Source organism: Anguilla anguilla, chromosome 9 (genome assembly GCF_013347855.1).
Source record: "Anguilla anguilla isolate fAngAng1 chromosome 9, fAngAng1.pri, whole genome shotgun sequence".
Lineage (NCBI taxonomy): Eukaryota > Metazoa > Chordata > Actinopteri > Anguilliformes > Anguillidae > Anguilla > Anguilla anguilla.
Genome location: NC_049209.1, coordinates 51,484,212 through 51,502,208, shown reverse-complemented (window position 1 = coordinate 51,502,208; position 17,997 = coordinate 51,484,212). Strand labels below are relative to the sequence as shown.

Below are 17,997 nucleotides of genomic sequence, written 5' to 3'. Positions count from 1 at the left end.
CGCCCGCGCGCACACGCGTCCAGCTGCATTGTTCATTCGGCTAGCCGCAGGGGAACCGAAAATTGCTTCCGCGTATTTATTTATTTATTTATTTTTTTAAATCGATTGACTCCCCGCGGTCCGGTCCTCGGACTTCAGCCCCGGCTGCGCCAATTACCAGGCCCGCTTTGGCTCGCGGCAGATTCCAGACTGGTGTGACAGGAGGGGCCGTACCCGCTCCGGAAAGCCGTGGCGGGGAGCCGGAAGACCGGGGCATTTTTTGGGCGATTCTATTCACAGGCGAACCCCCGCTTAAAAGACGCAATTCCATTAAAACAGCCAGTCGGTGCGCCCTGCTCCAACCAGAAATAACGGGGCTTTTTTAAAACTGCACGTGGGAGGACTGGGATAAAGATCAGTCTTCCCGTGGAAATTGCGGGTAGACACAGGAATAAAAATGAAAGCCAACTGGACTAGAAATTGCCAGTACGAGCGCACAGTAGGCAGGCCATTATTTCTGAACGAGCATGTGGTATTGTTATGATCACATCGTGTGCTTCCTCAGCTCGCAAAACAGAAGATTGAACTTTGGTCGAAATTTGAGGTGAACGCACCTTATCACTTTAATAAATCACTCACTAAGAGCTTTACATCGCTCTGCAGGTACCGTCAGTCCTTTAACAATTTCACTTCCACCCTTTCAGAGTAAAATGCACAGGGAAATGTTAGGCTACTTTTGAATTTCTCTGTTGAACGTATAAGAAAAATGTTTGAACATGCAAAACCGCAAAAAGTGGGCTAGCACGAAACTCGGTAGCAACTTTTGCCGAATGCCAAACCTTCCTCCCGTCCCCCACCCCTCCCACAGTCCGATGTTCGAGTCATCATTTCGCTCCAAACCCTACGGCTTCACAGCACGTCCCTGCAGCTAAGCTACAACCTTCATAGATCACAAAAAATCCCCCACAGCAGGTGCAGGTTCAGGCCTCCTGACCTTACCCTCAGCACCCCTGCGGGACGTCCCAAGTCCTGGGGCACGGCGGGCGCTGCTGACAGGCTCGAGAGGAATTTCGTCTCCCGTACGGGACGGCGATCCCGCGGCTGAGCACCATCCCTGCAGCACGGAGCCTTGGCAGGAACTCACTTTTTCTCCACAGGAAGCGGGCCACTTTGGCTCCCCTTTCTCTCACACGCCAGCATCCCATTTATTCTGATATCTCTGTTGCTCCACAAATGGTCTCCCGCCGGCCACAAACTGCAGGAGAGATCTTAAAAAAACCACTAATGTGGGAAGGAGGGCTTCATAGCAAAACTAACAACACTCATTTCACATTTCATAGTTCCCTATTTTTCCACTCTCTCCATCCACCTCTCTTTCTGTCTGTATGTCTTTCCTTCCTATCCATGCCTTTCTTTCCCTCTCTGCAGTTATCTTTTCCATCAGTGTCCACCTCTCTATTGCTGTACCAAGGTGCTTACTTTACTTACAAAGCAGGCCAAATACCCCCCCCCCCCCCCCCCCCCCAATAATATAGCATGATGAAGAGAAAAGTTATTTCATATAATAAATATGTGGATTTTATGTAATGATTGGGTCATACTGATCAGTAGTCAGCACATACAGACTAGGGGGTGTGGTTCTCAGGGTCTGAGCATTTCAACCCCTTCCATATTCAAGCTAAAGTCACACCCTAGCATTGCACAGTCAGAGCTTCCCAGCCGCAGGCCTGCTCTGATTTCACAACTACAGACAAAGAGGAAAGAGCTCACCGGAAATTATGGGATGGCGCAGGATGACATGGGGGATGTTGGGTGGGGCAGGACAGGGGGTGCAGTTTAAACTACAACACCCTTGCCTTAAACATGCCCAATGTCTCCTACCACCTCTCATGTATGAAACATTTTTTTTATAATTAGGAGTACACGATTAATATGTGGGCGGAGACTAGATGGACTCAGCTCTTGATACACGGTGAACGCTGACCCCCTGTTGCCCTCTGAGCGGCTGTCTTTCGCAAGGTCGGCGTTGTGCAAAAAAAAAACCCAGCGAAAATGCAATTCTCAGGAAAAGCAAAAACGGTTGAGGTTTAGTCACACGGGGCTTTCAACCAACTTTATTAGTCGTTGAGCTGCGAAACACTGACTGACCACAGAGCTTTGGGGAGGACTTTTAAAGCATTTAAAAAAACAGAATTACAACAAAAAAGGATGTACTTGTCGGTACAGTTTGGTCATTCTAAACTGCTGATATCTCAGAGGAGCAATCATAAAACAGGTTATTTTTTTTATTTTTTTTCACCGAACTGAGGAACATTCTGTACTGTAGCGGCGAGTTCCTTTCTTGCAAACAATTTCATTTCGGATTTAAAAAGGCAGGCTTTCGCACGACTGCGGAGGGTACAGCCAACACAGCCCAGACTTAATTTATATCTCCTGGATCATCCCTCCGGATGAACGAGTAGCCAATAGAAAACGCCGGCTCATCCCAAAGCGCTCAGAGGGGGCCAATGAGAAAGGACATGACACCGAAGAATGACAAACGAGAAAGAAACATCACGCTCTGTTGTTTTAGTAAACGCAACACATCACGGCTTGTCCCGGGCCTGGTTTTCTCCGTCGATGCAGGACACCTGATCTCACCGGGGGCGTGTGGGGTGGGGGGGTGAAAGGACCTCGATCGCGGAGGAAGGGATGCAGGGGTGTTTAATAATTCACGGTAATGACACCGTGCTCCAGCAGCGCGGATACCGTCTGAAGAGGAGGCGTAAGCAGGGGGCGAGGCTGCGAAGGAGCCGGGCGTTTCTCATTTTAACCCAGAGAGTCTAACGCGCGATTATTAACCTGTGGGAAAACTGCCGAATGTGGCGGAATGAATTAAAAACGTCAGACATGGGCGAGCTGGTGAGGGGGGGGGGGAGGTTTCCGGGAGTTTCTCTCTCGCAGGTGTACAGCAGGCCTTAGCGTGGAGGGCGTAGGGGCCAGGGGAGACAGGAGGAGGACCCCAAAAAAATAAGATACCTGCAGCTGTTTCCTCAGCAAAAAGCCACACACAAAAAGACACAGACACGCACACACACATACACACACACACACACACATTCATACGGATGTATGTACATAAGCAAACACACACAAATGCACAGGAAGAGAGAGAGACAGAGAAGCGTGATGGGGGAGAAGCTGCCACATCAATACACATCTATTTTAATCCAGCCATGGAGCTAGGGCTGACACACACACACACACACACACACAGAGGCATACGCACACACACACACACCACCACAGCACCAGAGTTCAGCAAATCGCCACTACGCTGTGGTGGAGGGAGAGAGGGATGGGGAAGAGAGAGAGGGATGGAGGGGTGAGAGAGAGAGAGAGAAAGAAAATAGATGAGGGAGGCTTCCTCTCTCTGGCTCTCTCTTTCTCTCTCTGTGCGAAACCAGCGGAATTAAAAGCAGGAAGCCACACCGAACAGGCATTTATCCCGGAATTATCAGAGGCCCTTATCGAAAGGGAATAAATCACAATATCACCGACATGGGGTATTTCACTGAAATAAACAAGACACTGCATCGCTTCGCAATATACTGGGAAACACACAAATGACGGCCACTTTCAGGTATAAAATATCATTGGTGATACACTGCTATGAAATATGCAGTCCATGTATTGACAATATATTGGAATATATACAATATATTTTCTATATATTCCATTTCTGGAATATAGTGAAAAATGCTTTCTTTCTCATCCATTACACCTGAAAATTCAGCGCGGGGACATTCCTGGGAAATCGATAAAGGGATTCCACTGATAAAGTGTTCATAAACTAACCCAGAGCTTTGAGGATAAACAGGCTTGGACTGCCGGATGTCTGGGCACTGTGTGGATGAGGATTTCTGGGATACTTTACTCTGTAAAGACCTGACCGTACAGAACCTGCAGCTGCCATCTCCTGTCCTCATGCCCATCAGCACCCTTACTCTGATTAAGCAGCAGGCTGACCTGGGGTCTCATAATCAAGAGAGAGATAGAGAGAGATGGAGATATGGAGAGATGAAGAGAGAGAGAGAGACAGAGGGATGGAGAGATGAGAAAGAGAGAGATGGAGGAATGAGAGACTGAGATAGAGAGACGAAGGGATGGAGAGATGGAGGGATGAGAGATGAAGAGAGAGAGACAGATGGATGAAGAGAGAGAGATGGAGAGATGAAGAGAGAGAGAAAAGGATGGAGAATGAAGAGAGAGAGAGAGACGGAGGGATGGAGAGATGAAGGGGGCATGTGAGACAGAGACAGAGTGGGGGAGAAACAGAGAAAGAGAGAGAGGGAGACAGATAGAGAGGTAGACAGACAGAGAGAGAAGTGGAAAGAGAGAGGGAGACAGACAGAGCACCTGCATGCATGGCTGACCCGATTTACACTTTATTTCCCTAAATCTGAGGGAAGGCGCTGACGAGACCTTTTTTCAGCCTGAGAGAGCAAAAAAAAAAAAAAAAAAAAAAAAAAAAAAAAAAAAAGGAGAAATCACCAAAGACACGCGTCTGACTCCAGACTCTTCCCCCCGAGAGACATTTTGCCATTTCAGTCTCTAACCGCAGCCTGGAGAGGTGATAAAGGGAGGAGAGTCTTCAGCGTTTCAGAACGCCGGGCCCGGCTACACCCACGGCCACCTCGGCACAGAGAGAACACCGCGGCGTCGCCAACTCCCAACGGCTTAGCTTGGGCTATCCCAGCATGCAATGCGGGACCAGGCACACAAACTCTCCCGGCCCATTCTGAAACAATATGACAAAACGGAGGCAACGAAACAAAACGCTACGCTAATGGACACAAATCAATTATCCAACTCAAAAAGGCCCTTTTATTGGGTTATTGCGACCAGCTAGTCTCAACCACTCTCTCTCAACTCTAGGCAACTGAAATGGCAGGTTGAAGTCTGTGGGATTGGTTTCCTGCAATCTGATTGGTTCGAGGAAGTCTGAGCCACCGTTATGTCATAGGTCAGAGGCTGAGTTGGCTTGAACCTACGCCTCCAACTGGAGCCCCAACCTGCTTGAGATCATGACTTGTCAGAAGTTAACTCACCACCAGTTTATTAGCCAATCACAGCGCACATGTACGCCAACGAGGCCCAACTTGACAACAGACAGACTAGCCAATGGCAGATGCTGGTGAATGCCCTGTAATTTTGGTATCCAGCAATACCCGTTTGAAAGGTGAAGGTCACCAACAGATACACTGGCAAGGGAAGGAATCGCACCACCGTTCTGGCTCTGGGTGGTGATGTCACCGTCTGCAGCTCTGTCACACCCGAGCGTCGACCGAAATATTTTAAACGCGCGTCACACGGGGCGCTTATCAAAAACAGGCTTGCATATTGGCCCCGTCCCATTTCTCCCAGCACAGTACGTTTCTGTCACGACCCACTGAGGTTTAGACTGGCAGCGCACAGAAGGATCTCAGCTAGCGACAAATAAAATAAACACAATACACAAGATACATGAACATTCTCCTTTTCGCCAAAACACCTGTCAAGGTTTAATCCTTCATAGCCTCAATCTATAAAAAAAAGAAAACAAGAAAAACAAGCAGGCGAGAGAGAATTCGGAGCCAAAACAAAAGGCGGCGCCGTTTCCGATAGTAAAAACAAAAAGCAGGGATATGGATCGGATAAAAACTCCGGGCCGGTTTTAAAAAAAAGCACAAGCCAGCTCCTGGGTCCTCAGAACCCGCCGCGGCCGTTTTAGCGGATTAGCGCTGGCTAACAGCGAGCCGCGGCGGGAGTGGCGAACGCTCGCACGGGGACACCGGCGCACGAAGGCCCTCCTTCCCGCGCTCCGTTAGGCGCTTCTATTGGACCCCGGTGGCACAATAGTGTGTGTGTGTGGCGCGCGCGCACACACACACGCAGGCGCGCGCACACACACACACACGCACACACACACACACACGCAGGCGCGCGCACACACACACACACACATACAGTGGAATGGAATTTATATGCCAGTTCAGAAATCTTCCCAAATCAACCCTCAGTTGCACTGTAAAACCTGAATTCTATTTAAATAAATGAATTTGTCTCGTGTTAAAAGATGGAATAGGTTGTTATAACTCAAGAGTTTAAAATTTTTAAAGTTAGACTTTGAAAGACCAATGGAATGGCAATGTGTTCAAGGAATGTTCAAGGAAATGTTCAAGCGAATCAGTTCTACAAATAAACTGAACATTTCCGTCAGTTGAAAGTTGTTGACATTCACATTCCAAACATTTAAAAAATTTCCGCCACTACAGTACAATAACAAGATGTGAACATTATTATTTCTAAAACAGTTGCTATTCAGTCACTGCACAGCTAGCCTCTTCCTGACGTTACTCTGTTATGCTTTCCAAAAGGTTCGAGGATCAGTCAGCGAGCAGCAAATCTCCTCGCTCTCTCTGCCTGATGTCAGAATGTTTAACTTTCCAAAATGGCTACAGAAGAGTCACTGATCACCAAATGTCTGCCTGGAGTTAGTGTTAGACTTTCCGAAAAAGGACATGGATCAGCCTCTGAAGATCAAAAACGTGATGTCACAAGGCATGATGTCACAATGGCCTTGTCATTAGCGTATCCAATCTGAACACGAGGGTTTTTTGGAACCAATCACAATCTGAGTAAGGTGGAAAATGCTGTCTACGGCCTCTGCCATCTCCCTTTGACAGCCGCGAGGATTCAGCCTCCCCCAGAACCATTCAGCCTGCACAGGTTAAACAAGGGCCCAAACGCCGCGACTGAGGAGCCAAAATGGCCGTCAGAGCCGGGAGATCCGAGCGCTTCAGACGGAATCACGAATTCAGCGCGCCGCGCCGCTTTTTAACGAGAGACTCCGAGGGAAGGGCGCAAGCGTCGGCATGGCAGCGCCCGTCTGTTCGCTGGAAGCGTGACAGAGAGACTTCTGCTGCAAGTCTGCGCGCCGCTGCAGCCGAAGCCGACACAGGGAGGACAGAACAGTGACCGTGACCGTGCGTCAGACGCAGCGTGCCATTTCCCACGTTATGAATAACGGCCTCTTCAAAGCAAAGTCATTTTTCATTCCGTTTTGAACACCCCCCCCCGGCATCGCAAACTCAGGGCTATGAGTAATGAAGGGGGGGGGGGGGGGGAGTTGGGTGGGGGAGTTGGGTGGGGGGGGAGGGGAGACTGCCCTAACCCAGCCAATTGGCAGAACCGTAGCTGATCCTCTGACGTTCGCACCACCATCACACCGACCTTGAGAAAGCGGAGACAAACACCGCTATTGTCCAACGGGAAAAAAAATGAATTCATCACCATCCGGACGCATCGACGTCGCAAACAACGGCTACCCCCTTAGGTTCCCCCGCGAAAAGCGAGTCGTTTCGCGGGAACCCGCCGTTTCCATAACGATCCCCCCTCTATGCCGCCGTGTCCTCGGGGTCTGGGTCGGGGGAGGGGGGGGTGACGGGTGATGTCATTAGCGGCTGGTGAGGGGAAGAGGGGGGATGGGGGGCGCCGCTGTCACATGGCCTGGCATTGTCATTTCTAGGAAACATGTGATGGCGGTCACACTGAGTGCACTCTATGGGGTTAGGCGGGAGGCGGGTGAATCACTGCACTGCACTGCTTATCTGATTCCACAGGCGCCCTCCACCCCGCTCAGCGGTTTTTCGCTTAGCCAGACTGGGGTCCGGTGCCAGGGGTTGCCAGGTTTGCCTTCTGGATTTTCATTTTTTTTCTTCTTTTTTTTTGTTGGGGGGGGGGGGGGGGGTGGGGGTGGAAGTGAGGGGTGGGGGTGGAAGTGAGGGGTGGGTGGGGGTTCAAGTCATCGGGATCAAAGGTTCTACTTGATAAAGGGAAGGGAAAATCGCGGCCCATCTGACAGTTTGAACTTCCGGACCCAAGATCCTGGTACAGAAGGCCCTCCTCCTACACCACAAGCCTGAACGTTCTGCACAGTCATGCCTCCACACAGGGCTGATGACATCACAGATCAATCCGATCGGGAAACAAAGCCTTCACACGACTACTTCACCGTCAGGTAGGCGTTAAGAAATGTTTTTTTTTTTTTTTTGGTTTTTTTTTTTTTTTTTTAAACCTCACAAGAGCAACATGAGGATTGGTGGAAAAAAAAAGAGACCGAGAAGACAATGGCAGATTAAGACTTGCGCTGCTCGGAGTCCTTTCAGACGGTAACCGTCGAGCGAGCGGTACTCCAGGGAGGGAAGGGTGACTGCACAAACCCGAATAAATTGCACCCGGTTCGGCTGAAAGGCACTTTTATTGAGTGAGTCGTCTCACTTCCTCTTCTCCGGCTCTCTCTCTCTCGCTCGCTCAGCGGGTTAACCCCTTCTATCCCACTCTTCCTGAGAGAGTGTTCTCGCTCCAAGGAACCATCCTGGGGACCAGGCAGAATCTAATCTAATCCCCTCAGAAAGGCGTCCAGGGAAAGCCTGTGCAAAGGCAATTAAAAAATTTTAAAATAAAAAAAAAGGCAGAAAGTCGCCAATTTTTGCCCGCCACTCTCGCCATACTGGCAGGATTCTGGGAGGAGGAGGAAAGGTGGCAACGTGCTGTGAGCAGAGCCAATAGCGGAGAACGAGCTGCTGTAAAATCTGTTGTTTTCTTGTCGCATCGAGAGAGAAAAACAATTTGGAGCGTTTCACCGACCAGCTGACTGACTGGCTGACCGACCGGGCAGCGTCCCCGCAAAACACAGTTACCACACGTGTGTATCTGCCGCTCCTGAAAGCACCAGGGGGTAGCCCCTTCCCCCAGCCTTTGGGATCCTCAAATCTGGCCAATAGCGCTGCCGGTTTTCATCCTTCCCCTCCAATCGGGGACTGATCAGACCCGCGAGAGCAGGCGAGTGAAGCCTCTGACCAATCGGTGACATTTATTAATCAGCCCAATTGGCCACGCGGTTGAAAAGGAACACCAGCAGGGCCTCAGGGGGGTTCGTGCCAAAGCAAGCGGCGTTTGAATCCCAATCCCAGTCGCGGCACTGCCGGCTATGACCGGAGGTCCACGGCGACAGCTCGTGGCTCTAGCCGGCACCCCCTGGCTGGACCAGGTACCCGCGGACACACAAACCGAGAATGCGCCGACCTCGTCACGACCTCCGGCGACGCGGACGCTGCGCGATCTGTCCGCGGTGCGTCTGCCGCGCGGAAAACAGCGAGAACGTGAGTCATCGCGCGAATCAGCGGAGTCACCTTTTCCGCCGTCTCCGCCCGACGACGTCAGGAAGGGTGGCGGACGGGTTTGAGTTTTTTTTTTTAAACGAACAGCCGCAGTGCCGATGGCCTTGAGGCCCAGATGTGTCGGCTCTTAGGCAAGGCCAGGCGGGTTCAGCCGGATTCAGCTATGCGTCGCTTTTGTGTACACAGGGAAAGAACGACACGCCGCCCTCTCCTGCGAAACAGGTCTGACTGGACTTTCCCCACCAGGGAGTGTCCTTTAACACCCCCCCCCACCCCCACCCCTCCTCCACCCGGGCCGCGGTGTTTATCCGGCAGGGTAACCCACAGATGACGGGGAGGTCTCACGGCAACCGAAATGCAAATCCGCACGCAGTACAGTACAGCAAAGCAGGAGGCACCAAACTTACATGGACAAAACCCACATCTCTGCCATATGTGGGGAGGGGGGGGGGGGGGCAGGTAACTAGGTAACATGACCAGGGGGGCGAGGCGGTGGGTGGGGGTGGCAGTAACTAGGTTACATAACCAGGAACTAAGTAATATAAGATGGAAATTATGTGATCTGGGAGGGGCGGACAAAACTGAGAAAAAGAACTGAAAACACAAGTTCCACGTACGTTTTGATTCCAAAGAAGTCTGAAACTTCTCTATTAAAAGGTGTCCGTTAAAAAATCATAAACCATTTCTGTTTGGCCCAAGCTCTTGGTAGCACAAAAGTATTTTTTATTCCCCCCCCCCCCCCCTTTTCAAAACAGAGCCCTCATGCTAACACTCGTGCAATACAGCTCTGTCCTTGGACGCGTCTTCCAGCAAACAGGTTCTTTTTTGTTGTTGTGTGAAATACAATTCCACTTGTGACTAAATCATTCACCCTGTCACATTACTCACGATGGCAATCTTGGCCTCCTCCTCCACCAAGACAGACTCCTGAAGCCTGTCACTTCAACCCCAGTGTAATGAATTACCTGCGCCACGCAGAACGGCTGCTAGGCTTAACCTAACAGACTCTACAGACCCTCAACTCCACGTCCTTGACACCCAGCATTACCTCTCCGCGGAAACCAAAACATTCCAATGGTACGCATCTTCTGAAGATTCGACGAGAGGCATCACCCAGGGCAACACTGGCATGAGATGTTTTTCACAAAAAGGAAGTATTTCTTTCCACACAGACAGCAGTCTCGGTGTGGAACAGGTTGCCAGGTCATGTAGTAGAGGCAGAAACTCTCTGGGCCTTTCAAGACCAGCCTTGAAACGGTGCTAGACAGTAACTCATTTGTAGGTAAACTGAGCCCTAGGTACACTTTAATGTTAGAAAAATAGCGATCATTGTTGGGCTGAACAGCCTGTTCCCATCATTATGTGATTTTACGTTATGTTCTGTACTGTGATATAGCCCCAGAAACCCACTAGCAACCAGAAGCTCCTGTAGATCAGGAGCCGAGAGGATGGCAAGAGCACAAGCGCTATGTTCTCTGGAACCTGGGGTAGAACATACGCCCCCTCACTGGCCTCTGTTTTGATGTGTAGAGGCAGAGACCCCCTGTGTAGGGGCAGTACAGCGGTAAGTCCTGTGGGCAAAAGGGCAAGGGTAAAGGTCACACTGAGACAGAAGATGAACTCTGTGGACAATAAAGAGAACAAGACGTCCCAGGTAGTCCATTAGAAACACACACACACACACACCTCCTATAACAGACAGGGACAGTAACAGAACCCCCATCCAGCTCAGTGTGTAACAGAGACATAAGACAGTAAGTTTTCAGGCTGACTAGAAACAGTCACACTCTCGCGCGCACACACACACACACACATTGTAAAAGGCAGGAACGCCTGAACAATGGGCTATGACCCCTTCCCTCCTCCTCTCCCCTCCCCTCTCCTCCCCAAACTTCAACGGTTTCCAGGTGGAGACCACACACTGAACCCGGCTCCTTTCCCGCTCCTGCCTTCTCACCTCTCTGCTCCCCCACTTCCTTTTTTTCGTTTTTTTTTACGATATCTCACGCCGCCGGGCATCCGGCCACAGGAGGAATAACTGAGACCCTAGCCAAAAGAAATCCCACGCTCCTGTGGGACACGTGACTTCTACGGTTAAATAACTAAGTGGATTTATTAAAAAAAGGAGGGCTTATCTTAATAGAAGGGCTTTGTTATACATTTAATCTTGAATTGCATCCATCTTGGCTGTCATTTTTTTTTTTTGTCCACGGACAGAAACCCCTTGAGATTTCTGCTTCCGTCGGACATTCATCTTTAAATTGAAAGTTTAAGGGAGCGGAGAATATTCCCCCCTTGGAGCAGCGTCCCGCTCCGATTTCGACAGCGTCAGCAAATTTGGGAAAAGGCCCAAAAAATCTTGTCCCGTTCCATTTTCAGTACTTGAGCTGAAGGCAGCGTATTCTCTGGGGTAAAACCAAATCATGGCGATGCCCGACCTCGAGGCTGCTCCCCGCTTGGCAGTCGAGGCCCAACGGGATTCCGAATGCAGACTACAACCCGTCATTTCTCTTGATTGGCACCTGCCGTTAACACAGAGATTCATCCACCTCGTTCACCGCAGAACGAGAGGCAGCAACGATCGGCTGCCACTTCTGGAGGTGAACTAGTCCTAGTATCCCTTCAAAACACTTCCTTGGTTTTTTCCCCCACCGCTGTAGACAGGAAATGAGAAAGGAGGAAGAGAACCAGCCTAACTGTAAATCCGAAAATAAATCTATGGGTGTGTTTTCCAGGCACCACCTTGGCCTCAGCAGGGATATCTTAGCTCTGAGGCAAGGTTTCCTTCAGTCTTTTTTTTTTTGCTGTTGTACTTTTCTTTCGGGCCTGGTTCTGGCCAAAGATTTGCGACGAGATAAGCAACAACCGGCAACTCCATGCAACGTTCTGGAATTTGACACGCGCAATTAGACCATTTGAATCGCCTGCAACGGCCAGCGCCGACGTCAGATGTTCTGAGACGGAGTTTTTTCACACTGCTCTCTCTGTAAAACGGTTTCATCGCGACATAATTCTTCGCTCTGAGCTAGGCTCGAGACTCAATTGAGACCTGGGAGCTCGACTTTATTCTGCCTGCTCCCTGGTCGGGCTAGACTAGATTAACTAAAGCACTTCATTCAGGTGGCCAAGATAATCACCCAGGATTTTGGTTCTTTGTACAGTCAAGTTCAAGTGCTCTCGCAAGCGTCAGATCCGTTTCACCATGGCCAAGCCCAGTGGCCGTGTTACTGCAATATTTCAACTCAATTGCAGATTCTAGGCTACAATTAAATTGTAAATTACCATACTTGACACTGCCGGTCTCAAGTTGCTGACACATCGACCATATTAAGCAAAGTAATCATTTACGGCTGGCATTTAACTACCCTAAACAGTAACACACCAAGATATTATGGCAGGAAATACTTAGCCTTTTTTATGCCAAGCACCACACAGTCATGTACTTTAGTCAATGGTTACAATGTCTGTAGCCTGTCACCTAATTATATTATTGTCATTTTGATTGTTGACTTTATAACTTTGTGCTTTATGTCAGGATCCCCCATGCAAATCAGATCACGATTTCAACGGCGGTTTTGCCAGGTAAAATTAGAACAATCAAAAATAACACGACTGATAGGCTATGCCAAGAACATCGCGTCTACTAATTAACTAAATGACAAGTCAAAAGTTCTTTTTTTTTGTCCCAATGAAGAACGGCTTTACCGGTACAGTGGGTTTAGTACACGCGTCCACGTAATCGCAGTTTCACACCTTCCCACTGTGTAGGCCACTTTCGTAACTCCATAACTATAACGCACTTCACCGAGCCAGTTGCCCGCGTGAACAAGCAAGCGACAGAGAGAGCAAAGAAAACCCGTCACGCAAGAACGGCGTCTCTGTATGCGAGCCCTAATCGCAATCTAAACTTGTTGTGGCTACATCTGCGATATAGACACAGAACTGTCTATGCGGTAGCCGGCTATGCAAAGGTCATGAACACAACGTTCCTACAAACAACCATTTATCTACTGTTTTCTTTTTTTTGGGGGGGGGGGGGGGGGGCAACAATCTGGTTATATAGGGGGAAATGATCAGCATCTCGTCTTCAAATTTGTATTATGAGCTACAAAGTTCCTAGATAAAAGTTTTTGAATATCTGAACAAATGTTGCCCATAAAATACGAGTTGATCTGTTTGAATAGCACACCGTGTACATTAACGTTGCCGCGACACGGAGATAATCTAACCTGAAAACTAGTAGTGGGTTAAAAGGAATGGCTCTATAATTTTTTTAATCAACACTGTGTTCATTTCTGACTGTGAAACATGACACATTCACGTAAACAAGATTAGCCTGAGGCAGCGATACGTCCAGTTCGAAGAGAATAGGCTACATGGGAATTGTTCGATCCTGGTGCGTCCTGTAATGTTCTGAGATTATTTCAGCCAGAACAAACATTACAATACCGAGCTGAATTTGCATAAATCATACTGGGTTATGACCCTGTTGAGCAGGCAGGATTCAGCAGTCTGCCACTGTGCAAAATAAATACGTCCATTTCCTCAGCCGATGTAGAATAATTTCACATATGCTTTAGCGTTTGCTGAACCACGGTGAAATGTCGCATAATAAAGACACACAATTACCGCATCAGTCAGGACTCTTCAACAAACTTCAACAAACAACACTGGTGACTCAAATTCCCACATTTGTTCTGTGGCACCGTCTGTGTGCTAAGCGTTGGGTTTTTAAACTAAAACACCGATTCTTGGTGGCATTTGTTACAAGATTTGGGTGTTTCTGTAGAAGACGAAGGGAAGGAGAAGGAGAAAACAGTGTAAAGGAATCGCTGGACAGCCTATTAAAATCTAATACGAAAACTTGAAGTGCGATTCTTACCATGTCTGCCGGAACACTGCCCGTCATTTTCAGTAGGCTCCTTTTGCGCGCGACCTTCCAGGTGAAAACGACGAATATTTTCCCCGTCTTTTCCTTTTAAAAAACACTCGCGGAATTAGCCTACTTTGAAAATCACAACTTAGGCATCCAAAAGACGGTATGGCGGTGGTTCTGAAACTCCTTTAGCCAGCGGGACGAAGCCGAACGAGGTAGCTATTCGAATGTCAGAAATGTAACTAGTCTTGTATTAGCCTACACATTTGGTCGGCTTTCTGAGTTCGGTAATTCGGTTATAGCAATCGGTATCCTTTATTTTACTGGAAGGCCCCCCTCCCACCCCCAGAAAAGAAAAATACAGTCTTTTAAAAACCCTACGCCATAGGAAAGCGAAATACAGAATATCCAGGAAATCGGAGGGCTAGCTACACTTTAAATCCTCGGTTTAATTGGAAATGCGAAAACAACAAAGGCGTAGGCTATCTACTGTTCGGTTTGCCCGTCTCAATAATAATGTCCCGTGTCCTCAAAAACTGAGTTTATTCTGCGTTTACTGGCGTATTAGTTCCGTCTCCCTTTTCTGCGCCGTCCTGCTGTCATCCTGCTTCAGAACAACATGGCGGCAGCTCGAATGAAAATAAATAAATAAAAAATGTACGGGAAAGCCGTGGCCAGTTCCACGAAAAAAACACGCCGTGTGATTTGGTATGTAAATGCATACGCCTCCATACGAGTGAAGGAAGGGGAGGAGAGTTGTGGGTTTACTTCGTGTCCGAACACAGAGAACAAGCTTTGTTTTGTGTTAATATTTTAACTGGAGAAACCTTCAACCTATGGAGACTGGACCAAATTGCATGCAATATTTATATATATATATATATATATATGTGTGTGTGTGTGTGTGTGTGTGTGTGTGTGTGGGTGGGGGGCGGGGTTATAGGGGTTGTATTTTACACAAACACACTGTTAAGATTCAAACTAGGAACAATAGCAGTTTCGCCCCCGCCCCCCGAGTAAGAACTTTTCTTCGAAACCGTGAGTTATTGTCTTGAAGGACAGTTCCTTGAGAAGATGTCGATGACGTAGCGAACGCGCTCACACGTGCAACCCAGATGCAATTAATTTTGTTTACGTGAATTTACTGAACCATATTCTTTCAATTCAGAGAAAGGATATTTACTTTTTAGAATGTTGGTTTCACCGTAAGGACACGGGAGCGCAACGTGTCGTTTGAGGCCCTTGCGAGTTTAATAATTAATTCATGACCTCAGTGACATATTCAAGATTTCAATTTAATCGCCCTTCAGAGAAGGAAATGCAATGTGTGTTCACGGCATAAACAACACGAGGTAATGCTGAGTGGATGCAAGTGCACGAGGCCAGAACAGACAAGAATCTTGTCGTCGACGTGGACATTGATCGGTCTTGTTAAATAACACAGATGTTTCAGAGATGGAACACACGAAGGGGGAGACAGCGAGAACGCTGCTCGTCTCCGCATTGTCAGGACAAAGGGCCAGTGTACGACACTGTAACTGAAATCTGCATTGTTGCCTTGTCTGAACTGATTTTCCCTCTCACTGAAAGAAATTCGAACTGACACCAGAAGTCCTCCGGGGACATTTGTGGAGGGATTAATTTCCTAATCTAGTGCAAACTTTTTCCGCATAGCGAAAAAGGTTAGCGCTCCTTGGAGCCTGGTCCGCTCTCTTATCTCCATAATAGAACGTACAGACCTTAATCCACGTACGGCTCCCCACGTTGTCACATCAATTTACCGAAACATCCTCACTCGTGGCCCAGATGTCCGCTGTCATGTGAGCGCGAGCGCGCACGTTCACCCGTAGTTCTTGCACGAGTGTGTGTCCGGGTCTGCAGGTGTTATGTTTTTTTATATTTGTGTAGTTGTGTGTGTGAGTGTTGGTGGGTGCCTGTGGGTTTACAGTATGTTTGTGTGTTTTTGTGTTTGCATGGGTATCTGTGGGGGTACCTGTTTGTGTGGGAGTACATGCACATGTGTGATCTGTGTTTGGGTGTGGGAGGGTGTCTGTGTGTGTGCCTGTGCATGTGCTTGTAAGAATCTGTGAGTGTGTGGGTGTGTGTGCGTTGATCTTTCTTCTTCAACTGGTGAAGTAACATGTTGAGAGAAAAGTAAAGCTGTTTACCTCTTGTGAGCTTAATCTCAAACAAAACATCATCACCACCCCCCCACAGCCACCCACTCTGGGCTTTTGATTTTTCTGCTTCTTTCAAAACTCTATATCATCGTTCTAGAACTCCATTGCTTTCTACTGCCAGGAGTGATTGTTACATCAGCATTAGAATGTTCAGTTAAGAACATTCAGTGTCACATACTTGTGGACCTCGCACAAGTGTGTGACACAGAATGTGGGTTAACCTGATCAGGTGCACATCCAGCCATTGTGATGCGGCCTCCGTGCGTCTGTGAAGAATCCGAGATGTGCTCAGAATGTCGAGGGAGGAGCCCCTCGGGCCAAGGTGCACATACGTTGGTTAAAAAGAAATACGTTTTTAAAATGAATTAGCAGCAGCCACATGCCAAGGTCATTAACATGATTCAGGAGTTTTCTCCCACCAAAACTTTCTGCATATTTTCGGGCTACCCTCCCTGGGTTTGTCCTGTGCCTTGGGGAGGTGGTAGAAAATGACTGGTACAGTTTGTATCCTGTGAGGGGTTTTGCATTGCTGCAGTAAAGCACAGAACCACCCGTTCTCAGAGAATGGCAGTGTCTGGAGTTGCTTGTGATTAGGTGTGATGAGCAGGGAATTGCGTGAGGAAAAAAAACATACTCTTTATGTGTAACAGTCTGTAGTAATATTCCATGTTATTCTCCACAGCAAACATGTCCAGAGTTTGGAATTATAGGGTCCTGTCTGCTATCTTGGTGAAAAATGAGTTATTAACATTTAAATATTTTCTGATACATTTTCTCCTGGATATGCAACAGATTAAAAATCTGACATTGTATTTTTAAACATAATGGGGCAATTGAAACCAATTCGACAGGAGTTGAAACCTCCAGAATAAACCCCTAGCCAAAGAATAGTATTTTTTTTAAATACTATTTTCTCTCACAGATTAGATGTAGCTGCTCCAGTTTTATTAAATTTTGTGATCTAGTGGGTTTTTTTTAGCTCTCGCTAAATTGATTGCCGTTGCTCAGTTAAAACGAACACTGATGCAATAAAAAAAGAATGTTATGATATAATGTTATGGGCAGTGTTCTGGGACTTGAAAATGACAAAGACTGATGTCTCAGAACTGTGCTGTTTGTTGTTGGAACCCCTATAATCTTGGTTCCTGATTCATGAATACATGAAATTCCCACTGGAGGAATGTGAGAATGTTATGCGATATCTCCAATACAATCTGCCGGGCTCTTCCTGTTTTTGAAACAGATGGGCTCAGTCAATGGTTCTGCTTCTATTCTGTGTTTTAAAATAAAAAAACTATATTCATTGTTGTGAGTAAAGCAAGCAAATTAATGTAAAATATATATTCTTTTGTATAAGTGGTATGTAGCACTGAATTGAACTTGTCACGACAGTAGAAATCCCACTTGACGTATGTCATGACAGTGGAACGCTCACTTGAACTGTCGTGACAATGGAATGCTCACTTGACCAGTGTCATGACAGTGCTTTCCCACAAGCTGTTGTACAAGACAATGCACTACTATTCAAAGCTTCGTTTCAGACAACATGCTACACGTGTTCACAATCGACAACACGGGATCTGGAATAGTATGCTGTTATTTTACAGGTTAATAACAGTGCTACAACGGAAAAAAGTGTTTTGTTATGTTATATAGAATAAGTGGCTTGTTGCCCCAGACAAATTATATGACCTCAGTTTTTTATTTTTATTGGTATTCTTTTAGCCAATTATTAACAGAATTATTGTCAGACATCATT

At 47.6% G+C, this 17,997-nt stretch overlaps 1 protein-coding gene across 1 annotated transcript in view; it reads right to left on the bottom strand.

Moving 5' to 3' along the window:
- The window catches only part of ubl3a (ubiquitin-like 3a), a 33,718-nt gene extending 18,869 nt beyond the window's left edge, over nt 1-14,849 (bottom strand). The window contains exon 1 of the mRNA XM_035433837.1: nt 14,065-14,849. Within this exon, the coding sequence (XP_035289728.1) occupies nt 14,065-14,091 (27 nt within the window). The 5' untranslated portion in view covers nt 14,092-14,849. The remainder of the gene's footprint in view (nt 1-14,064) is intronic.
- Between the last annotated feature and the right edge of the window lie 3,148 nt (nt 14,850-17,997).